The following is a 26230-nucleotide window of genomic DNA, read 5'->3' on the forward strand; positions in this document are numbered from 1 at the left end:
TACAAGGTAAAGAAATGGACATTTGAGATCTTATACTTTCTCAAGTCAGAGAGGCATGGGTGGGTATGAGGTGAGGTGTGAGGGGTTATTACTAGAATCACCTGATAATCTTATTTCTTCGAGAGAATGTTAATTTTCAGAAGCAGCTATGTCTATCTTGTCCTATTTTGTTTTCCTCTTGTTCCCTTTTAAATCTCTACGTTAAAGGGGATGATGGGAAACAAAGGTCATTCAATCCATAAAGTCTCCCCCAGAAACAAAATCTTCTCCCACTTCTCAAAGAAAATTATACACCATTGGCTTGGTTTATGGTGGCGATTTTATTGTCTTACCTTGACTTCTAATGAACATCCTCAGGACTTGGTATTTTCGTACTATTGTGTCAATTAAAGCCACAATTTATTAATATGAAAGTTTAAGTATTTAGCTTCTTTTGAATTAGATGACAAGCAATCTATTCATCTGGGTTCTAAGAACTAGTATAACTGAATAATGTTAGTTCTTAGATTATCCCTTTATTTCTTGGGAAAATATTCTGTGTGGTCATTATTTAAAGCCATCTTTTTTGCTTCAGTCCTCTCTCACTCAGTTCAGGATAAGAATTGGTATGACTAGGCCATTATTTAGTCAATTAATGGAAGTTTTTTCCATTAGTCTTTTCACTAGTTTCCTGAAAGACTGAGTTTCTAAAATGTCAAAATAAAAAATATAGTAAACTGTTTATTTATGATGCCTTCTCTTAGTTCATTATCCACAAGTCTTCGAGTTTTATGAATCATAATAGAATCCTTTCCCCTCTCTATTTTATATGTTCAACAAGCTAGGCCTTTGCTCATAACCAAAGATGTCTGCTTTTCCCTAGAACAAACCTTTTACCTATTAACTTGGAAAATCCAAAGAATCAATACAAGCTTTTTTTCAGTACATGTTGCTGCACAAAAGCAACAGAGTTATTACCCTGAAAGAGAATCCCAAATGTGGTCTGCTGGATGGAAGGTTATGACCCCATGGAAAACTAAACACTTCAAAGTAATTGCTCTCCATCCACCATAATCAGTCTAGAAAGGTGCAAAGGATTACTAGGTTTAAGCAAAATGCTTGTCTGGGATCATTGCATTTGCCTTTAAACTGCCCATCACCATTTTGCCATGCTTCATTTTCTATTTTTAAACCTACATTTTCAGATAATTTGGCTTTAAAATTATATTTACATTTTTAATATCCCTTAATGAGCTTATTTCATCGGTAGCATAAACCTAATTATGAGTCACACCAGGGGCTCTTTTGCTGTGGATAGTTCTTCCAATTTACCCTGGATCAAAGATTGCTGGGCCATGAGCAGTCTGCTGATCTGCTTCTTTGCCTCCTCAACTATTTTAGTCATGAGATTGTTTTAATATTTAGGATTTCAAAAGGTCTCTGCCAGGTGACACTATCATTTTGCCTCACAGAGAATGAATATACTTTTTTTCTTTTCAAAGCCCTGAGCATGTAGTGACGGTGATACTTGTGTTGTTTCTGCCCCACACTCCCTCCTCCACAGTCATTCAGAGAATGTTCATGTGACAATTTAATTGTGCTTCTGTTGAAGTGAGTCAGTCTCAGTAATTAGGATCATCATTGCATTTGCATGAGGAATCTAGTTAATTTTTTAAAGATCCCTTTATTGTGGTCCTCTCAATTTTAAATCTTTTTATTTTTATTTCTTGCTTTTTCCAGTTCTTTGTTTTACATTATTTTTGCCTCAATTGTCACCAATGATTTAACAACATGTGCCAGCATGTCTTCTTACTTCTTTAAGGGGCCTGAAATTTTAAACATCGCATTCAAAAGAACACAATAAGTTCTATGGAGCTCAATTTCTCTGCCTTAGATGAATGACAATGTGGAATGATTAAATCAAGCAATTAACATATCTTTTTTTCTTTTTATGTGTTGTTTTCTGGAATTTGTGTATGATGTACTTAAGTGAGGTTTTACTTTGTGTTTATCCTCTTGGAATTCATTAAGTTTCTTAGATATGAGGGTTGATTTTTTTAAAAAACAATTTTAGGAAACTTTCCCTTTTTTTCTTCTCATGTTTATTCTGCCCAATCTTAGGACCACTTCAGTTTTGCTCATTTATGTTTTTGAATTTTTTTCTCTGTACTTCTGTTTGGCTGGTTTCTATTCCTTATCTTCGAGTTTATTGGTCTTACTTTCTAAAGTGTCCAAATTTCTGTTAAGAACATTCAGTCCATTTTTAATTCACATATTGTATACTTCTCGTTCTATTAAATGGTTAATTGTTTTAAAGTCATGGGTTGCTAATTCCAACATCTATGTCATGCCTGGTTTTTTTTGTTTTTTGTTTTTTTCTATTTACTGGATTTTTACTCCATATACTGGTCCTATTTTGCTGCTTTTTCTCATATTTAGTTTTGTCTGCTTTTCATGCTGGGCATTGTGGATGCTATGTTATTAGTGTCTGGATTTTGTTGTTTGCAAGCACAAAATAGTATTCAGTCCAAGATTCAAGGGCACCCCTATATTGACTTTTAAAATGATATTTCTCTCTGGCCCCCTCATTTTACTAATCTTTAACACATTTTTTAACCATCCTAGTATCCCCAAACTCAGATCTCTATTTTCTTTACTTGGTGTCTTTTCTGGAATCCATCCTTCTGTGATGCAGTTTGAAAATTGTTCCCAGGCACAAAACTAGATTGAATGTGGAGCTAACATCACATATTTTCCCTCAAGAATCATATCACTGCATTGTCTACTGCCCAACATCTGAAAACTGTTGCTTTATACATCTTGTCCAGATTTATAATTTTTGCCATAAAAGGTAAATCTGATAGTTTATATAGACAGGGACAAAATTCTCTGAAATTTATGTTTTTAGTTTATTATATGAAAAATTATAGAATAAGCTCATTTAACTCCTTATATCAAGCTAAGATTTGTTGTGAAAATTCATAGAATTTGAAGATTAATTTGAGGAAAATTGACATATTTGCATTGGGTTTCCCACTAATTAACATGATTCATTGGCTTTTTCTTTAAAGCTTTTCAATAAAGTTTAAAATTTTTACATATTAAATCTAACACTTCTTTTGCTGAATTTATTCTTAGGTACATTATTCTTGTTGTTATTTTTTGCTATTGTTAATAGTGTCTTTTTGAATTTGTTGTTGGTACAGAGAAATGTAACTGATCTTAACTTTGTGATTGAATTAATATAAATTAGTCTTGTATTAACTCATAAACATTTATATTTGATTACATTGCTGAATTGTCTTTTTAATTATAATAATCGGCATCTAGACCATTTTGTATTTTGTTTGGTTACAATCATATCCACTGCAGCTAATAACAGTTCTTTCTCTTCTTTTTTGATTTTGAAACCATTTATTTACTTATTTACTTATGCTTTACTGCACATAATTTAAAGTAATGGACCCGGATCTGAGTTTTTCATCTCAGTACTAATATTAATATTTGCTACAAGAGCATTCTTGCATTTTGATTTATCTTATAGCTAAACTCTGCAGGTTTCTCATTTTAGCTTTGATTTATTCTTTTCTTTATTTTGATCTTGTTAGTGTTTCCTTATAGTCCCTGAGTACAGCAATACAGTAATAAGTTATTTTTTCTTATATTTAAATATTTTAAAGCTAAATAGCAATCTTACAAGGTTTCTGATCTATAGTATGGCAAAAATAAATGTTTGTCTGTGAAAATAATTTTGATGAAAAGAATTTTTTTTTGACAACAGTTTTTTCCCTAACAATTATGATCTTCTTTAGGAATTGGTGTGCTTATGTACATACCAGGTTATCTCCCACAGTGATATTGGACAACCAGGTCACTTATGTCCCAGGTGGGAGAGGACCTTGTGGCTGGACCGGTGGATCCTGTCCTCAGAGGTATGTAATATTTCTTGAAAATAGCCACTGTTTTTGCACCATAATAAATTATAGCCGGGAATATATAATGTTATTCATCCAAGGTACATAATACATAGTAGGGTCAGGGGATGGTAGTCACATTATGCTTTAGTAAGTGAAAATGCAGTCACTAATAATATTTGCCTCATATGGTCATTTTTAGAATCATTTGAGATAATGAAATACTATATTTCATAAGGCCTAGTGCCTTGTGCCTTATGAGCATTCAATAAATGTTAATTCTCATGCTTATTTCTATTTTTACTATCACTATTACTTTTACTCTATATCTGGTCAACAATCCTGTCCTTTAATTGCTTATGAATTTCATGCATAATTTTGAAGATTTATTATTTTCTCTTCATGCTAGGTCAGAAAGAAGTTTATAACTTGGTTCATATTCTAAAATTAGGAGAGCTTCTAGTTACAATTATGCATGGTAAAGCAGCTAGGTGAAGCTTTTCTTCTTGTATCTATTGTAATTAGCCATGTCATTTGATTATCATTTTTTTAAAAAGTCTATGCTGTTGTCCTAAAAGATGGGGCTGAGTAATTGATAAATTCTCTGAATTCATGTAGTCATAGTAGCTCAGCTGGGGGTGTTTCCGAAGAGCCTGCAATAAAAACTCCAATTTTTATTCAGGCCATGATGGCTAATGTTATGCAAATAGTCATACAAATAACTCAGGCAATGAATCTGACACATGGTAATCTGGAACAGTGCACAATAAGGATACATAAAATCAAGGTGTTTCTTAGTCCCTTGAGGAATAGCTAAGGTTCATGGTCCAGAGAGCTAAGCACATCTTAGGGATTTGGGAGAGCTGAACTCTAGTTCTGTTTTCAGCCCTCACTCTCTTTGTGACAATTTCCTTGCCAATACGAGACACAAAGAATGCATTGCTAATTCTTTAGTAATGAAAACTTTATCACAGTAGCCCCTAGCATACTGCCCTTCTGGATTCAAGGTGAGCTCTTTTTATTTTTTTCTTTTCTTTAAACAAACCGTAAGTATTTATCTTTATTCTCGAATCTTATCTTTTTTGTGCCTTCTGAGTGGGTGCATTCATTCGCTATTTTTAATACTCATGTCATAATTGCCACTTTTTCTTTTATTATGTCTGAGCTACATGCAACAGATATTCAGTTTGCCAAGGCAGGAACATTGACCCCAACAATAGTTCAACTAACTGCTTGAGCTCATCCTTACAAACTCTATATACAGTCCCTTTCCAAATTGCTTTGCTTCCTACTTAGCTTTAACTATGAGAGTGCAGATAGTATTTCACTAGACAGAATGATTTAGTGAAATAAATGAGGGTAAATGATCAGCATGCTTTTCAGATGGAAGGGATCTTGTAGCTCATTTTGCAACTGACAAATAGCCTCAGACATACTCAGTTACCTGTCGTGTTATAGCAGAAACTGAAACTTAAGTCCCTAAAGTCCAGTCTGTTATAATGCTATTGCTCCACATGTTCAGGGTTTACCCATGTAGGTGACTGTTGTCTCCATATAGTTGTATGTGGCAAACTCCAGGATAATAACAAGGGAGGCTAGCCCACATGACATGGGCTAAAATCACAGCTCTACGCCTTTTAGATATGGGACGTTGAGAGAGTTATTTCATCTCTCTGTTCTTTGGATTCCTCGTCAGCAAATCAGGATAATAATAATGCCTTCATCATAAACTAAAATGAAAATTAAGCAAGATAGTATGTACCCATTTTACAGACCCATTTGATAAATAGCAACTAAATATTAAAGTCACATGGGTAAGACTAATATGGCCAAATTGTACTTATGACTTACATTTACAAACACACAGAGCTCACAATTTAGTAGCAGTCACTAATTATATTGATTGTTGTGTTGAAATGCTATAGTTTCTTTATTTCTTTTCTGCTGTTCTATGGTTTCATCTTAGAAATAAAATTTCCTCATATTATATCCCTTCTCTCTCTCTGTCCTTCTCTCTCTCTCTCAGAGAAATACTATATGACAAAAATAGTAGGTAGCATAATTTCAAAACTTTGAAGATGAAAAATTCAGTGGGAAAATAATAGTGGTTATCATAATTTCAATTAGATCACGAATATCCAATTTGTTTCAAGTTGTTTGATACTGATCTGGAGGAAATACAGATCTTTTTAAATATAACAATATAGGAAATCATATGAATTGAAGTAGAATAAATGATCTCCATATAACTTTAAAATTGGAATGAAAATAAGTTTTAACATTGATTTAGCTAGAAGTATTATCAAGAGAAAAGCTATAATATCTTTAGAAAGTCAATGGCAGGTATCAATTTAAAATACCAAATACCATAACTACTAATGCTTTTTGTAATGTATTGAAAGAAACCTAAGTTAGGCAATAATATTGATGATGAATATTATGATTATAACAGCCGATACTAAATAAATGCTTGTTATATTGTAGGCATTGCCCCAAAAACTTTACATTTATTATTCCAACTGATAATTTAATGTGAAACAAATAATCGATTTCCCCCCAATTGCTCAACTCTCTAGATCTCAGAAGATATCCAATCCTGTCTATAGGATGCAACATAAAATTGTTACCTCATTGGATTGGAGGTGCTGTCCTGGATACAGTGGGCCGAAATGTCAACTAAGAGGTACACTCTAATATTAATAATCACAATTCTGAACAATAAGAAACTGATTCTATTGAAGAAAAGAATAGCATTTCCCCTTTTGAACCAAGGTAAATTAACATGTAGCCAAACTCCTAGGACTGTTATACTTTCTAAGCTTTCTAACTTGGTAGCTTTTATAACACTCTGAAGTCTCATAAGCTATTCTTTAACTTCTCCCCCCATTTTTATGTTGGATTTATATGATGAGCAAATGGAAATCTGATGAAAGATCTTACTTATTCTTAACAACAAGCTATAGAGGCATGCCTTATTAAAATATCAGGAATGCTAATTTTCAATTTTTAAATAAAGTGTTATTAGAAGTGACTCAATATAAAAATAAGACTACCGTCTAGTTTTGTTCCAGTTCAGTTATTTGAAATAATGTGCATATGAATGAAATTTAGTATTAAAGGACATACAAAGTATGTCATGAATAATTCTCTCTTTTTCAAAATTCTAATGGAGCTATTTTTTTTTTCAACTGAGGTTTTAAGGACTTTCTGGTGGCAAGGCTGATCAAACACATGGTAACCAGCTGTGGCCTAATATCCACATGACTATTATTTTGCTTTTGGCTTTAAACAGGTTTCCTTTGAAAAATAAGATACGGCATCAGCATACATATTTTAAATGAATGAATATTACAAGAAAGGCCATTAGCAGTGGTGGGGAATTCAATCAACAGTATAAGAGACTGTGATTAAAAATTAATATAACTGTGGAGAAACCGTTATGACTCACATTAAGAAAAAGAAAATTATAATACAAAAGCTCTAGGAATCCTGCATTTTAGTTAGGGATATTATTTATGGTTTTACTAGCCTATACAATGAGAATCTACAGGCAAATTTCACCATAATGCTATTTGTTCTGGGTCTGGCCTGAATTTCAAAGATGTTATAAAAATTCAATTTATATTCAGACTACAGAATGAATATGTACTTCATTTATAACCAGGTAAAATAAACTTTTAAATAAAATATAATCTATGCTGAAAATATTTGGAAATAAGGAATTTAGCATATTTTAAAAAGACCCAAATATGGCCCTGATTTCTGATTTCCATGAAGTACACAAATATATACTCACAATGGTAAAACATATTTGTGTCTAGAATTGGTGAATTGTTAAAAGTTCTGGATAATATTTAGAATTCTGTTTCTGAAATCTGTATTTCTCTTCTTCTACAAAGAAGGATATCATGAGATTATTAATTTCATCATTATTTCTTGATGATTCAAGTTTGTTTGCAGAGCACATTTCTAGAAATTTAGGATGTTATTACACATCTTATTAGTAGACACGTGGCAGGGAAAAAGTCTACTAATGAAATGTCATGGACTCTAGTTGATCAGAGCGTTGTTGCTCCGTGCTTCAACCTTTTATACTTAGGAATCAATTCTTTATCACTGTGGTGGACTACATACATGTAGGAAGAAAATACCAGAATATCACTGTAAATATAGACACAAGAAACAAAGACTAGCTGACAGTTTCAAATATAGACTGTGTCCTGCCACTCTCATTTTTCAAAGTAGGATATGAAATATTTTTGAATTCAAGTAGTTTAGGGATTGTCTAATGACACCTTATATCCTAATTAGAAGCAACCTGTGGATAGGTTTTATACTAGATTTACAAATCATTGTATTAATTTCCAGTGGCAAAAATGTCCCAGAACAGTTCTGATTATGACCTTCTGTCATAATAGTGTAATTGGAATCACTCATAATTCAGGTATCTGCTGATTAAGCTGTTACTGAAAGGCCTCTTTTCTATGGAAATCTACAATGGGAATAATGTTCCAATGGCAGATATGCATATTGTGTCATATGGTCATACAACCAATTCTAATATAGCTTTGATTCCAAAAGAGCCTCCTGTTGCTCTCTGCTATACTTTGACCATTCTACTTTTCACTTTTTAGTGCAGTTGTATTTTCAATGGCTGAATTTTCTATTAGTGCAATTGATGCACTGGTTTTATTAGGAACTACTGTGTCCCTTTGTCCCTTGAACCTTCATTATATCTCTCCTGGGGGGATATTTGCACATTTTCCCCTTCTAATAGCTAACCAAATTGCGGTAGGAAGATCTTCTAAATATGCAGGAAATATCACCAGTTCAGGAATAAATTGGAGCTGTTTGCAATTGTACTCTTTTTTACTTCTTCTCCCTCACTTTTGTACTCTTCTTTCCATTTCTTTCTTTTATACCCTTCTTTCTATTTCTTTGGGGATATGGATCCATCTCGAAACTGTTAGAAAGAGATGTGGTGACTCAGAATACATGGCGATTCTCTCTTTATTCCACAATATGCTAATCTGCTACACACGTACTTTAGCTGCAACTCAGATAATCAAAATACTGGTAGCCACAGTTCTAGATTACCTTACAAAAATATTCATCGTATTATCAAAAGGAAACCAATTTTTAAAAATCTAAATGAATAGAACTTTATTGGGGGAAAAAGGAGCACTAAGTCCAACATCAAAGTAATAGTTCTGATATGTTTTACATTTGTTATGTCATTTTCTCTTTTCAAACATATATATTAGTACATAATGAGGAGTGAGTCATCAAAGACAGTTTGCACAAGGGTTTTGCCTTTAGAAAGGACCTAATTTTGTGATATGGTATTCAAGATACTTTTCAAAAAGTCAGCAGTAACATACACTTAAACCTGTTTTATAAAATTTGCAATAATGCTCTTTTCCAGTAGATGTCTCTAAAATATTCTGAAGTGGAACAAGGAAAGTGTGACTTGCTTTAATGACACAAAGGGCAATGATTTAAATACAAATAGTGTTAGATTACAGAGGATGAAGAAAACTTGTTTGCAAATCTGTTTTTAAAAATCCAGTGGCTTTAATCATCAGATCCTTTATAGGAAAAAGGTATCTTATAACATTCTGTTTTGTACTGCAGATTTTATGAATGCTGACAAAATGTGAGCGTGTACAAGTGCTGAAATAAACTGGCCCCTACCATATGTTATGAATATATAAAAAATATTTGGTTTTACAAATGCTGTGAAATCATGCAATAAATTATATAAGAGCTACTGTAACTAACATTTGAATATGGGGCTCCTCCAGCAGGAGTATTTTAAAATGCATTCCCTGTAGTTTTGCATATCTAGTTCTTCCCAGCAGTAGCAAATGCTTTCTTCTTTGAGAAAGAACATTACCTCCTCTAAGCATCTTTCACAATAAAATTATGATGCATTTAGTGAAGAACACTGTGTACCATAAGTGGTTGTTGCACCAAACTGCCTACTTCAATTTACCTAGTAAATCTCAGTAAAGCTTAATATGTACACCGAACGTTCACCATGCAAGTTTTCACTTGATATTGAGGGATCAGCTGGAAATCTGTCTCCTCAAGCCACACAGGAAGGTTTTCTGTTTCTGAGTGAGAGAGAGCAAACATCCTCATTACTGAGTTGCCATTAATGACATCCTCCATATGGCTCAAAGACCTGGAAGGAAAACAAAAAAAAACTTGCAAATAAAATCCATCTAATTAAAAAAAAAAGCGTCTAATAAGGAAGCTGTTGCTCGTACTGTAGACACTTGCTGACCTTGCTTCTCGAAGTCCTTGATCTGTCAAGGTCAGGGCTTCCATTGCAAGGGGAAAAAAAGAGAGTAACTGTCCTGGGAGAAAAGCAAAAAGGAATCCAACTTAAAAAATATATTGCATTTTTAAAAAATCTGAAATGCACAAACATCTTTAAAAATTTAGTTGACTGAAATAAATGTCCTTCTGCCCCTGTACCTATCGCTTAGAAGGGAACAAGAAAAAGAAACTTAGAAATCTGTCCTGTATGGAACAAAGCAAAGGTCTGTGCTCAAGTGAAAGACAGATTGCTTGGAAAACCTAGAATCTGTGGCAGTCCTTGTGGTAGAGAATACATTTGGGGAGACAGAAAGATTGCTAAATGAAAAAACAAAAGAGCATCAATCAACGAGGCTCTTTATCACAAGAGAGTAACTGACTCCACTGTCAGAGATCCTATCAGCTCTTTGCTGTGGCTGGTTAAATCCCGTGTAATAAATTGAGATGAATGCAAGTATTGAACTCCAGTCAACAAACAAAGGTAGGGAAAGATAACATAAACTATTGAATTTGTAAAACAGGCATTTCAAGTTTTCAACAGCCTTGGCAGGGACTCCATCCAATGAATTCCGGAGCAAAGAGATTCATGTGACAATTGGATCTCAAGGATCTTTGTGTGATGCTTAATAGTTGTTTCTTTTATCAGGAGTACAGTTTTCTCACTTAGATTCTGAAAAAAAAAACAATAAATTTAACAATGCTGCTAAAAGCAAATGGGAAGCTTTATGAACATGCATGTGCCCACATGCAATTACATTAATTTTTGACATTTAATACTAAAAAATTTAATCACATTTTCTTTCAAATTAGTGATCTTGAAACTATAAAATATGAAAAAAGCTTAATTTTTCTCATTTTATATATATTATTTTCATATACTGAGGAATGAATCCTCAAATTTTAGTGTGCAGGAAAACTAGATTTTCACTTGATACTTCTATGTATGTTTATTTTTTATCTTTTTCAATTGCTTTTTTTTTTCTTTCTGACAGCTTTTCAATTTACTCTCTCCTCTCCTTCTTCTCACTGATTTTAAAGTTTTTTCTTATGTTTTTGGTTACTATTTTCAATCTATTGATTATCTCCCGCGTATATCACTGTCTATTCCCTTTTTTAATGTAATAGCATTTTCCAAGATCACATGAATGATATATGTCTCAAATTCTTTTGACCCTCAGGTCAATAGAAAATTAAACTTTGATGCTCTTCATTTGCTCCCTTTCTATTCTTGACACTTTACCTCTCACCTAGGTAAATTTTTACTTCTTGAGCATTCGGGATCTTTCCTAGACTGGGTAGCACAGAGGGAACTATATCTTGATGACACGCGCCTACTGAAGTCTCAAATAGGATCCTAGAAGAGTTAAAATCCCCCCACACATCCTCGTGTGTGTGTGTGTGTGCGCGTGTGTGTATGTGTGAAAGAGACAGAGAGAGCCCTTGCCCTTGTTTCCCCAGTCTTTGAAGGATGTTAAGTAAAACATTGTTATAATCTTCATATTAAATATGCAGCATGTAATACTTTGTAAGAAGTAAAATTAAGAGACCTGATTAAAATTCCATTATAAAATGCAACTTAAAATAACATGTCACTATTTATAATAAAGCTTTACCAAAGTATTTTGAACCCCTGGAAATAAATCCTGTGTAAAATGCTTTTGTGATTTGTATTGAGGTCTCTCCACTTCGGGATCACGAGCACCCAAACCAATCTGCCTCTTGATTATGATGATTGGTGGGAAGGGGCAGCAGCCACAGTCAATATTGTATATAAATCAAAAATTAAGAATGCATTACTTTTTATTTTCTTAAATTAGAGCATTGTCTATAATACAGTCTAAAACTACAGACCACGTAATATACATCATACCAAAAATCACTCATATCATTCTAATAATTTCTAAGCAATTTATTGATTTCTACAAACGATATTGGTGTCGTCTTTCTTTTGCCATGGATGATACCAGCTAAATGATGTCCTTGTCAGAGAGATAATTTAATATAGGGAACCCTCTCAACCTCCTTTAATGACTTACCCATCAGATTTAGTCACTGGGTGACACGAGGTCTCAATAAGTTTGTAATTTTATTAACATCAGTTAAATTATCCTCCTGCTGAATTATCTATTGGGCTTTCCTGAATAAAAAGTGATTGCATTCAATTTTTATCAGCACTTAAATACTGTGTGTATTTTTGAATGTTTACTGTCTTTATTATTAACTAAATCATGAAAACTCTTATCTAAATATCCTATTTAATTAGTTTATAGAGCTTTGTTAACGTCATTAGGCCAAATTCATCTGGCAGCATAAATCAAGGAATATTTATTGCATTTTTTTAGTTTTGTCATATAAATTTTATTTTCAAACAATTTATTAGAAAATCTTTTTCTTATATAATTGGCATTTTACTAATTTTTGTTTCAAATAGTATATATACATCTATATATTTCAATTAATATATATTCATTTAAAATAGAATATATAAGTTTCAAATGTATATTTATAGAATACATGAAATTTTTATATCTATACTATCTTTGATTCGTTTTTTAATTATCTCCAGTTTAATAAGGGGAATTTTCTTTTCTCGTAAATCTGAAAAAGGATTGGCATTTCTGTTAGAGTGTCATCTCTGAAAATCAGTTATTTTTTTAAAAAGTCTATTTTCCAAATGTTAAATTTCACAATTTATATGAAAGTGAATTCATGGGGCTTGATATAATTTACAAAATGCCTTTTTAGCTATAACATCACAGGCTATCTTTGAAGTCCAAATATTCTTCCGATTTTTATTATTTTAATTTTTAGCATGTGCTCTTGCTTTCCATCTCTCTTTCCATCTTTCTCTCTCCCTCTCGTCTACTTTTATTGTCTCTTCTTTATTTGATATATAGCAGTAAATATGAAATTCATCTAGAAAAGATTTCAAGTGTTTACTTGATAACACATTATATTTTCAGTCAGAAATATTTGAATACAGTAGCTTATAGTGCCAAAATTTTTAAAAAACAGAAGTCTATCTAAAATTTTGCCTGGAACTCCTGGTTTACTTTTTCACTATTATTGCACAGGCTTCACCTATGTAAAAAATTAAATTTTCACATACACAAATTTTGTGGAAAATTCCTTTCTCAAGTGTTCATATGTATTACTACATTACTAGTGTAGTATTAAAGATGTTTTTCCTTCTAATTTACTGAGATTTTAAAAAATTAACTGCTTTAAAATTCTTGATTTTTACATTTTAGGAAAATTATGAAAATAATTGTATATGAAAGAGTTCAAGTTTCATTAATAATACTTTTAAATTTTATTAAGTTGACTTTTACGTTTTCTAAGAAGTTGTCTTACAAAAAGCAGTATCATAAAACTCATTTGCAATGATATTCCTAGATCAGAATTATTATATTAGGTTAGTTATGTAATACTTTTCTTTTCTAAAATGCTCTATTATTTTTAAATGCTCTTATTATTTTAAAAAAGAAATAATTTAAAATTCTGATTTTTTCTAAATATTTTATTATTTTATGGGCACTTTATTAACATTATCTGATAAAGTATTTTTTAAGTTTTTTACTTCAATTGATTTCATTGAACATTTTTATTATTAGGAATACTTATTTTGTGAGACTAATTTCATAACATTTATTAATATTTTCTTCTTCATGATTCACGGTTGCAAACGATCTTTAACATAGTGGGCGAATGCCATTATGATGAAAAATGAGTCTAATAATTTTACTTCTATATTATACAAATTTGTAGGATTGTTTGAATCCAACATTTACCTAGCAAGAAAAAATAATCTACCAATATTGAAAATCAAGTTGATTTTCATTCCAGAAATGTAACTTATTTATTTTATATTGAATTTATTTTTTATAATTATTTGGTATTATTTAGATGTTGTACATATTAAAAGATGTTCCAGACTAACTGAGTTTGCAGAGCATCATTACTTAATTTAGGACTAGGTTCCTAAGTGATACAATTTTTGTTTTATTCTCAGATTCAAAAAATTCATACTCAAGATACCCGAAACAAATGCTTTTAAAATTTGGTTAAATTTTGTTTCTTTTTCAGTGTCTTTAATAATTTACTATAAACTTCTGGACCATAATTATCAAATAACTATGCATTTAGAACAATTAGCACATGCTAATAAGTAAAATAAATTGAGCATCAAACTATTCGGAAGTTGTAGCAAATACATAAATCGTAAGCAATGATAAACTGTTCATTCTACTAAAACACTGACTGTTTCACAAAACCTATGCACTGCCTGACATCAGTCCAACAAAAGGCTAATTCTGAAAAATAGTTTTCAGATGTTGCCACAGTAGGAATTCCATTCATCACACATCCTACAAAATACATCCTTTATCATGTATCCATGATTAACTTGTAATTAGTTAATATTATAATTTGTATAACTCAGCTTGTCAGTTATTGGACTTCAGCATTATATATTTGCCAACAGTTGTGGCTTTATTATATTTCAATATTTTAACAATTGGCCGACCACATTGCTACATAGTGGCAAAACACAATCATGGAGTTGGGGAATGTGTAATGTTGCTAGATGGGAGTAAGGAGCAACAGTCTGGCTTTTGAGTGGAAAGTGATTTTATTTCTGAGACATTCTAAAATTGTCATTGGGCTGTAGATTTGATTGCTGTGAAGGCAGCACAAACACTCTTCATATGTTTCCATGCTTAACAGTGCCTCTTTAGGGATCTTATGTTATAACAATAGAAAGAATGGCAATATCTGCATGAGGAAATCAGGAAGCTGTGAAAGGTACCTTCCACCCCGATCCCGCTTCACTTACTCTTTAAGGAATTGTATGAGACTCAAGGTTTTCATTTCTTAAACTTTATTAAATCTGTCTTCAACACACGCCTTTGTTATTAACAGGAATGCTATTTAAAAGTCTATGAAGATTGATTTCTGGATTGCAATTTTATTATTAATATATCTAGTATTTTCTGCATTATAACAATGAATTTACCTCTTAGAAGTAGGATGCTTAGCAATTTGTTCAAAATTAATGTTCCTAACCAGGGCCATACATAGAAATCACCTGTAGAGTTTTGTTTTGTTTTGTTTGTTTGTTTGTTTTAAATACGCACCTGCCCCATTCCTCAAAATAGAGCTACTGAATGAGAATCTCAGGTGAGGGAGTGGAAAGAACATGGACACTTAATGTTTCAAAGTATACAGGAACTTCTGATTTCCATCCACGAGGAAAAAAAAATCAGTATTCTAATGGGATGTAAAGAAATATGTGTTATAATAAAAGCTAATGATAGAAAAGGAAATTCGAATAGTAATCTTGTTTGTATTCAACAGAACAATATTATCTTTGCTTTCACTATAATTATGCTTCCCTTCCTAACAAAGTATCCACAGCCTACTGAGTTATGGTACTACCTTCAAATGCATCAGCTCTTTTTTTTCCTGTGATCTAGCCAAAAAGGTAAGCAGCAAATAAATGAAAAGATCATTGTTCATCCTGTTAAATTCACCTGTTCTTACTGCTATAAATATTTATAAGTTAGTATCCTTAACATTCGTATTTAAATTAATAGATCTAAGATGGGACTCTGGAAATTCTACCGCGAAAAGTTTCCAGGTGATGCTCATATTGCTGATTAAGGGACCCCAGTCTGAGAACCATTGCTTTACTCTCTAGTTATACTCTTGGATGGATTTACATTTAAGCTGCCAGAATAAAATGCCTTAGTACACCATTTAAGGAGGAATCGTGATAAAAATTTATGCAATGATTAAATGGTTGTATCTGTATGAATTAATTTAAACTTACACTATAATAACCTTATTGCTAGGTCTTAGAAGAAGATTTACACTTTTCCCCACCCAATCCGTCCCCTAAATAATTACACTATTCCCCAAGCTGCAGATTGCTTTTGTCCATCAGATAAGTCAACAATTACACAGGACTTTATAGAATACAGCGGAGGAAACGAAAATCAAAAAGAAACAGCATCAAAACAAAAATCTTGGACATGAATGGAAATTCATTAATTTAGCTCAATGCCCTGAAGAAAAACAATGCAAAATTCAATCTAACAATATAGACTCACCCATATTAATGCCAAATATACTTCCTGTGGAGTAGAGAAGCTTAAGTATTATAGTCAAAGCCACATATGGCTTAGGGAGCATAATTAACATGTGCCAGAGATGCAGAGTTTCATTGGTTCATAAACTCACCTGGGAAGAAGCACGGCTAGACACAAAACACTTGTTTCCTCATGTCTGTCATGCAGACTTTAACGGATAAATTTGTTTGTTAGAAGTCTGCAAATTAAAGCCATATTATTTGATGTTCTCAATATTTTATTTTATTTATTTTTATTTTAATTATTGATTGATTGATTGGCAGAGTCCTGCTCTATCCCCCAGCTGGAGTGCAGTGGTGCCATCTCGGCTCACTGCAACCTCCGCCTCCCGGGTTCAATCGACTCTCCTGCCTCAGCCTCCCAAGTAGCTGGAATTACAGGCACCCGAGCCACCACATCTGACTAATTTTTGTATTTTTAGTAGAGACGGGCTTTCACTATGTTGGCCAGGCTGGTCTTGAGCTCCGACCTCAAGTGATCCGCCTGCCTCGGCCTCCCAAAGTGCTGGGATTACAGGTGTGAGCCACCGCACCTGGCCTGTACTTAATATTTTAAATAGATCATTTCTCTAAATTGTTTTCCCCAATGAAAAACTATATTGCCATTTAAAATATTATTTGATTCATGGGAAATATTACTTGCCATTTAAAATATTACTTGATTCATGTTAAATTCTTCAATAGATTTATTATACAAGAATTTCTATTTAATGAAATTTCACTGACTTTACCAGTTGATTTGCTTGAAATGTGCCTGCAATAGTTTACTTTTATTTTTAGTCCAGTTTGAGACTATCAAAATCTGGAAACAATCCATTTAAGTGGCACTATTAATGAAATAGCTATTTTTATTTTAGTAAGGAACCTGTAGCTCTCCCTTTTTTCCAAGTAGACTCCAGTTAGAAATTGCCTTGTTAAACAATCAGCCTTTGTGGCAGTCCACTTATAAGAATGCTATAGCTTTTAACACAGCGGATTTAAAAATCCCCTCAATTATGCAGGCAGTTTACGTCTGCTAGTTTACACAGCTCCTCCAAACTACCATCCATTTTCACGGAAAGGAGGCTTGAATAATTTTATTTTTTTTCCAAGCAGAATTAGAGTCCTGCATTTCCCACTCCAATGTGATGTCTCATTGCCCTATGGTTGGGGGCGGAGCAGCTTACTCTGCAATCATCCCCGACCATCATGCTTCAGTACAAGGGAAAATGAATGTCAGCCAAATTATTGTTCAGGACTGGAAAAAATGAGGCTGTCCCAGTGCTTAACTGTCTCTCTTCTCTTTCTGCTTCCTTCTAGCCCAGGAACAGCAAAGTTTGATACACACCAACCAGGCTGAAAGTCACACAGCTGTTGGCAGAGGAGTAGCTGAGCAGCAGCAGCAGCAGCAAGGCTGTGGTGACCCAGGTCATAGATTGTAATTACTATCATCTCTGACCCAATTATTGTCAATGCTATTTATTACAACTTCCAAGCAAGAAATCTCTTAGTTGTCAAATGATTGATGGTGACACATTAGCATACTTCTCAGTCCTTTTCTACTGGTGCTGGATGTTGGGAGAAATTGTGGATAAGCTATAATAGGTACTGAAAAGACCATGTATAACTATAGAAGCTTTGTGTGCAAACACAGAAAGAATAAAAATGCTGTGATACTAGGTTGTAAGGAAACCACAGTTTTCCAAAATAAGACCAAACTTTTATTCTCCAAAGAGCGCCATTATGGAAGACCCTTGACATGGAAGGAACAACTTATTCTTTTAAGGGATCTAAGAAGGCTCTCTTCAATTCATTAATAAGAGGTTGCTTAATGGGTACTGATCCCTAAGAAACGGGATTATGACTAAGAATCAACAAGAACCTCCTGCTGATCCAAAGTTCGCATGTCACATATTTTTCCATCTTTCTAATCAGTTTTTGCCATTTCTTTTAGGCTAAACTTTAGCTCTTACAAACATAAGGTTGGTTACTGCTAAAAACATCTATTCACTGTGTTTGGCATGGATCTAGTCATACAAAACAAGGCACTCAATTAAGAAATGTGACTTAAAGGGCTGTCTTTAAGAATGCAGCTGAATATCCCTTAACAATGGTGTTGTAATTTTTTAAGGGATTGAAATTCAGTATCTTTATAAAAGACCATAATATTCTTGAATTACTGCAATACATGTGTAAAGGGATAGACAGTATTATTGCTATATAAAGTGATTCAAACTAAATTATGTCTCTTTACCTTTGATTAACAAATACCTCAGTAAACAATAAAATTCTCAGAACATAGCTACAACTACATACGTATATCTAGCTGCATATTTTTCATGCTGAGGTATTGAATTTGGAAGCAGATGAGCCATCAGCTCTGTAACTGCGAGCAAGTTATTTTGGTTTTCTGCCCCTTTGTTTCTTTTTGAGAGTGTAACAGTAACTCTTTGAAATAATTTTTTTAAAACACTGAAAATTCTGGGAAAAGTTAAAACATTTTAGAAATCTAAGCTATTATACTACTCTTTACAAATTTCTACACTTAGTCTTAACATTCAAGTTGCCATTTCCCAAATGAATATAGTCTTGTATTTTCAAATGTATTCCTGCAAATATAGTTTATTTGAATTACCTTCAAACCTATCATGAAATTTAAGTGATTTTTAAATATATATACATTTATTTTTTAATTAAAAATTTAAGTGGTTTTAAGCTGGGCACAGTGGCTCATGCCTATAATCCCAGCAATTTGGGAGGCCGAGGCGGGTGGATCACAAGGTCAGCAGATCGAAAACATCCTGGCCTATATGGTGAAACCCTGTCTCTACTAAAATAAAAAAAAATTAGTCTAGCGTGGTGGTGTGTGCCTGTAATCCTAGCTACTTGGGAGGCTCAGGCAGGAGAATCGCTTGAACCTGGGAGGCAGAGGTTGCAGTGAGCCAAGATCATGCCACTGCACTGCAGCCTGGTGACAGAGTGAGACTGTCTCAAAAATAAAAAATAAAAAATTAAGTGTTTTTAAATATATATATTTAACTTTCAATTTTTGTGGGTACATAGTAGGTGTATATATTGTTTTGATACAGGTACACAATGTGTAATAATCACATAATGGAGAATGAGGTATCCATCCCCTCAAGCATTTATCCTTTCGGTTACAAACAATCCAATTATATTCTCTTAGTTATTTTAAAATGTACAATTAAATTATTATTGACTACAGTCACCACATTGTGCTATTAAATAGTAGATCTTATTCATTCTTTCTTTTGCTATTCTTTTTTATTATTTATTATTATTATTTTTTTTAGAGACAGGGTCTGCACCCAGGCAGGAGTGCAGTGGAGTGATCACGCATCAGTGCAGCCTCCATCTCCAGAGCTCAACCAATCCTCCTGCCTCAGTGCCCAAGAAGCTGGGAATACAGGCACGTGCCACCATGCCTGGTTAATTTTTTTTTTTTTTTTTTTTTTGTAGAGACGAGGTTTAGCCATGTTGCCCAGGCTAGTCTTGAATCTCTGGGCCAAAGCAGTCCACCTGCCTCAGCCTCCCAAAGTGCTGGGACTACAGCCGTGAGCCACTGTGCCTCAGTCTCTAACAATTTTTTTATACCCAAATAAAAAACAAATTTTTATTTATATTATATATATATTTAATTTTTAATTAAAAATTTAAGTGGTTTTAGGCTGGGTGTGGTGGCTCACGCCTGTAATCCCAACACTTTGGGAGGCCAAGGCGGGTGGATCACGAGGTCAGGAGATCAAGAACATCCTGGCCAACATGGTGAAACCCTGTCTCTACTCAAATAAAAAAAATTAGCCACATGTGGTGGCATGCACCTGTAGTCCCAGCTACTGGGAAGGCTGAGGCAGGGGAATCGCTTGAACCTGGGAGGCGAACCATCCCCACCTCACTCCAATCAGCCATTATCCTTCCCATCCTCTGATAACCATCCTTGTACTCTCTATCTCCTTGAGTTCAATTGTTTTGATGTTTAGATCCCACAAATACGTGAGAACATGCGATGTTTGTCTTTCTGTTCCTGGCTTATTTCCCTTAGCATAACGATCACCAGTTCCATCCATGTTGTTGCTTTGTTTTTTATGGCTGAATAATACTCCATTGTGTATATATACCACATTTTCTTTATCCATTCATCTGTTGATGGTCATGTATGTTTCTTCCATATCTTGGCTATTGTGAATAGTGCTGGCAATATACATGGGAGTGCAGATACTTCTTGGATATACAGATTTCCTTTCTTTTGTGTGTATACGTAGAAGTGGGATTGCTAGATCATATGGTAGCTCTATTTTTAGTTTTTGAGGAACCTCCAAACTGTTCTCTGTAGTGGTTGTACTAACTTACATTCCTACCAACAGGGTATGGGGGCTTCCCTTTTCTCCATATCCTTGCCAGCATTTGTTATTTCCTGTCTTTTGGATATAAGCCATTTTAACTGAGGTGAGATGATATTGCATAGTAGTTTTGGTTTGAGTTTCTCTGATGATCAGTTATGTTAAGCACCTTTTTATATGCCTGTTTGCCATATGTATGTCTTCTTTTGAAAAATGTATATTCAAATCTTTTGCCCTGTTTTGATTGGATTATCAGATGTTTTCCTATAGGCTTGTTTGACCTTCTTTTATATTTTGATTATTAGTCCCTTGTCAGATGGGTGGTTTGCAAAGATTTTTCTCTCATTCTGTGGGTTGTGTCTTGACTTTGTTGGTTGTTTCTTTTGCTGTGCAGAAGCTTTTTAACTTTATGTGATCCCATCTGTCCATTTTTGCTTTGAGTGTCTGTGGTTGTGGAGTATTACTCAAGAAATTTTTGCCTAGACCAAATGTCCTAGAGACTTTCTCCAATGTTTTCTTGTAGTAGTTTCATGTTTTGAGGTCTTAGACTTAAAGAGCTAATCCTTTTTTATTTGATTTTTGTGCATAGTAAGAGATAGAGGTCTAGAGTCATTATTCTGCATATGGACATCCAATTTCCCCAGCACCATTTATTGAAGAGACTGTCTTTTCCCTGGTTTTTGGCACCTTTGTCGAAAATGAGCTCACTGTAGATACATGGATTTGTTTCTGGGTTCTCTATTCTATTCCATTGGTCTATTTGTCTATTTTTATGCCAGTACCATACTGTTTTGGTTACTACAGCTCTGTGTTGTAATTTGAAGTCAGGTAGTATGATTCCTCCAGTTGTTCCTTCAGTTGTTCTTTTTGCTTAGGTAAGCTTTGGTTATTCTGGGTCTTTTGTTGTTCCATATAAATTTTAGGATTTTTTTTTTTTTTTGTATTTCTGTGAAGAATGTCATTAGTGTTTTGATAGGGATTGCATTGAATCTGTAGGTTGCTTTGGATAGTATGGACATTTTAACAATATTTATTCTTCCAATTCATGAACATGGCATATCTTCCATTTCTTTCATTAGTGTTTTATAGTTTTCATTATAGTGACCTTCCACTTCTTTGGTTAATTGAATCCTTATGTATTTAACTTTGTGTGTGGCTATTGTAAATGAGATTACTTTTTTTCTTTCTCAGATTATTCACTGCTGGCATATAAAAATGCTACTGAGTTTCGTATGTTGGTTTTGTATCCTGCAATTTTACTGAATTCATTTATCTATTCTAATAGTTTTTTGGTGGAGTCTTCAGGTTTTTCCAAATATAAGGTCATATCATCTGCAGACAAGGATAATTTGACCCCTTCCTTTCTAATTTGAATGCCCTTTATTCCTTTGTCTTGTCTGATAGCTCTAGCTAGAGCTTCTAGTGCTTTGTTGAAAAATAGTGGTGAAAGTGAGCATCTTTGTTGTGCTCCAGATTACAGAAGAAAGGGTTTTAGTTTTTCTCCATTCAGTATGATACCAACTATGGGTCAAAATATATTTTTTAACGGCCTCAATTTTCTCTTCTATATGCAGAAGTGATGCAAAAAATGACTGATCAGGTGAACTACCAGGCAATGAAACTGACTCTTCTGCAGAAGAAGATTGACAATATTTCTTTGACTGTGAATGATGTAAGGAACACTTACTCCTCCCTAGAAGGAAAAGTCAGCGAAGATAAAAGCAGAGAATTTCAGTCTCTTCTAAAAGGTAAAAATGAAATAAAATAAAATATTCATTCAGTAACACAGGAAGCAAATGATTCATTTTTCTTTTCTTACATCACTTTGGGATCTTTGCTTTAGTTTGGGTGGTATGGAAACCTAAGAAAGATATTTTTTGAATGAGATATAAATTCACTAAAATTCTAAAATAATTTGAAATATCTACATTTTATTATATACACTGAAGTCTTTGACTGAATATTCCATTTGGTTGATAAACATGATGTCTCTAACTATAGCCTAACATATTCATTTTTAGTTAAAGTGAGTCATATTAATTTACTTCCATTGTGTTATCTACTTCAAGAATAAAGACGCAGTTAGGGGATCAAGATAGCTAGTTGCCTGGTTGTCTCAATACTATTGATGGAGACATTGAGGATAAATCTGAAGTGCATTATTATCCCCCAAATTTTCTAGGTTATGGTGTAAAATCTATTAAATATATCCTAAAACATTCCAGCTATTATTAATATTAAAGAATAATAATTTATATATGTGAATAGGCTTTGCCTGAATTTTGTGCTCTTCAAACAGTGGGCTTGAAAGCAGGCTATGTTTCTTTCTGGAGGATCAACAGGATAATCCATTTCCTGCTAATCCAAGATGCTGGCAGAATTCATTTTCTTGCAGTTGTAGGACTGAGGTCTCTGTTTTCTTGATGTCTGTAAACTGAGGCCCATTCCCAGCTTCTAGAAGCCACTGCATTTCTTGACTCATCATCCTCCATCTTTAAAGCCAGCTACATTGTGTTGAGTTCTCCCTGCATCTTTCTGACTATGTAACTCCGTTGGACCTACCTGGATAATCAGAAAAATCTCTCTATCTCAAGGTGCTTAACTTTAATCACATTTGCCAAGTCCCTTTTGCCATGTAAGGTACATATTCATGGATACAGGGAATTAGCATATGGACACCTTGGGGGAAAGGGGTGTGTATTATTCTGCCTACCACAGAGATTTATGTATAGTGAGTAATTGTTATGATAGTGTTTACACAGGATACAATGGGACCACTTGACACTTGCAACAAATCCAATCTAAGGGGACCAGGGAAAGCGTCTAGAAAGAGAAACCATCTCAATTGATGTTAACCATGCAAAAAGGTTTCGGGTAAGGCAAGGATGTTCTAGGCATGCAGTTAGTTTGATTCCTGGGAGCGTCCCAGTCGGGATTATTGTATGAAACTTGTCTGTTTGCAAGTTTCAGGATTACTGTTTTTTTCCTTTTGCTTTATTCATTAAAAAACTCAGTGTACAACCCAATTTTTATCATTCACAAGTTATCTTTTCTCTATTGATTTAAAAAAGATAAATAGGTGGATATTTAATATATCATCTACCAGTACGGATGCTTACATAGATCAACAACAATTATGTTTTTTAATCATATAAATAATTGCTGCTACTCAACCACTAAAAGAAAGACCCTGTCCTACATATCTGGTATGGCCCAACCTTACCAATGCTAAGCATGAGATGGAAACATTTTTCCCCACTGAAGTGACAGCATGAGAAAGAAGTCAAATAGAAACAATATGTAATTGACTATAACCATCTGAATGAGATTTGTTTAGCAAGATTTGGTTCTCATGACCTAACAGAATTAGCCTGTCAACTGTTTTTTTGTGACCTACCAGCCTACTACAAAGATTCTGGCACTGACACAGGAGAAAAATCACACACTCACAGCAACAGCATTAATAATGAAACTCCCTCCGCAATAGGAGGAATTAATTGTGTACTGAGCACAGTCATTAATTGTAAGAACCAGAGGGCTTGTAGTTAATGAATATTCTTACAGGAAACAAAAACTAAACCCACCTCCAAGGTGCTGTGCTTGCCTAGCGAAACCACAGCTTCCTCCCTAGTTTACTTTACATCCAAGGTGAAAAACACTGTGTAGTCTGCCAGTAGCCATAGAAACTGTTGAAAATCAAATGTCTCAACTCCTTAAGAGGAGGTGGATACCTTAAGAGGTACCTAAGTGTTATTAAAAGGCCATACATTCACAATTACAGAAGGCGAATGCTAAGGTATCTGATACCAAATATATCTGGTAAGTCACCAAATGTAATATGCTTTTAAGAAAGTGGAAGCATATGAGTCACAGGAAATAGAAACAAACAGAATTAAAATGATGTGCCCACTCAACTATTAACATAAAGCACTTTGACATGTTCTTGGGAAATCAGATTCTTGTACAGATGCTTGTTTAGTAACAAATTGTAGAAATGTTATCTGAAAAGCTTCTTATCCCAAAACACATTTTTAAGCTAATAATACGTTTAATATCTTTTCAGACATTGCTGTGATTTTGCACTTTCTTCAAAGTTTTTTTCCATAAAAGTGTTAAAGTGTAACAGCTAAAGTAATTTATATTACTCATTTTCATTGTTTTTTCTCCCAATTATGTTGATCAAGATTTTGTACTGAGTTTTATCTATCTGCAGGGTTTTTGCTTATTGTTTTTCTTATTAGGACTTTTAGGCATGTAGTTTTTTGTTTGCTGAAGTTAAACATTTATTGTCATTGTCCACAACTAATAAATTCAATAAAGCTTAAATGTTATTGTACCTTTTCAATCTTGAAAAACTGTAAGATTATAAATTTAAAGAAGGTCGAATCTGAACCTTAAATTTTTTATTATATTTCATCAAGTTTTTGATGTCATGAGAATTACAGTCATTTTTAACTAATGGGAAATGACTAAATGTTCTTATAGAAAGAGTAATATTAATATTACCATTGAATAGTACCTTACACTCAATGATACTTACATATTCTTTTTTGTAAGACCAGAAATCTAATTTTCTAAATTTTACTTACTCTATATAGCATATAGAATGTATTTCATGAATATTATTGAATAAATGGGTGACTGGTTAAATGCTAAGCAAAATGCAGAAGATAAAAATACTTAAAAGGCTTTCTGGTGTGATTATCCATGTTATCTGATACAAAAGCTAGGACTATTTCTGTATAATTTATCTTAATTGTGGCTAGTTAGTCTTTTCTAATTCATTTAGCCTTTCCTTAGTACTTTAAGGCTGTGTGTCATATTGATTACTATTCTATATTTCATGTTTTGTTTTCTTTTTTCCATTACATACAAATTGATCTTTGGACTTTTAAACTTACTTTAGTTTCCACTAAGTTTATAAAAAGTAAAATAAAATATCTTTCCCATTTTATTTTCATCTGGCAACATGGATCTTTAGGGTGCAGGATTTCCAGAGAAATGTTTATCCATCTAAATTTTCATATTTACAGCTTCGTTTTTGTACAAAATTGTCAATATCAAGATGCTCAAACAATACATCATTCTATTTTTAATAATCACTCTTTCACATATTTTTATGTAAGTCCCTCATGTATGTTAAGTACTTTTTAGAACTTACTTACAAAATGGAGACATGTAGAGCCTATTTTTTTAATCCTAGGATGATCTTTCTTTAATAGACTACATAGTAGCTATAACTGATGGCAATATCCCATTGTACAGACTTTCCTGTCTAAAATGCTTTGCATTGTATTGTGTGTATTTTACATTATAGTCATTGATTATTGTGTTAGTCTATTTTCATATTGCTATAAAAAAAACCTGAGACAGGGTAATTTATATAGAAAAAGAGGTTTGATGGACTCACAGTTCCACATGGCTGGGGAGGCCTCACAATCAAGGCAGAAGGTGAAGAAGGAGCAAAGCCACGTCTTACATGGTGGCAGGCAAGAGAGCATGTGCAGGGGAACTGCCCTTTATAA

General features: G+C 33.4%; 1 protein-coding gene across 1 annotated transcript in view; it reads left to right on the forward strand.

The window, feature by feature from the left end:
• Positions 1 to 26230, forward strand: part of MMRN1 (multimerin 1) — an 80182-nt gene that overhangs the window by 25757 nt on the left and 28195 nt on the right. The window contains exons 3-6 of the mRNA XM_517342.6: positions 3792 to 3911; positions 6470 to 6576; positions 17665 to 17772; positions 22280 to 22453. Coding sequence (XP_517342.5) covers positions 3792 to 3911; positions 6470 to 6576; positions 17665 to 17772; positions 22280 to 22453 — 509 coding nt within the window. The remainder of the gene's footprint in view (positions 1 to 3791; positions 3912 to 6469; positions 6577 to 17664; positions 17773 to 22279; positions 22454 to 26230) is intronic.

The sequence above is a fragment of the Pan troglodytes genome, chromosome 3 (genome assembly GCF_028858775.2).
Source record: "Pan troglodytes isolate AG18354 chromosome 3, NHGRI_mPanTro3-v2.0_pri, whole genome shotgun sequence".
In the NCBI taxonomy this organism is placed as follows: Eukaryota; Metazoa; Chordata; class Mammalia; order Primates; family Hominidae; genus Pan; species Pan troglodytes.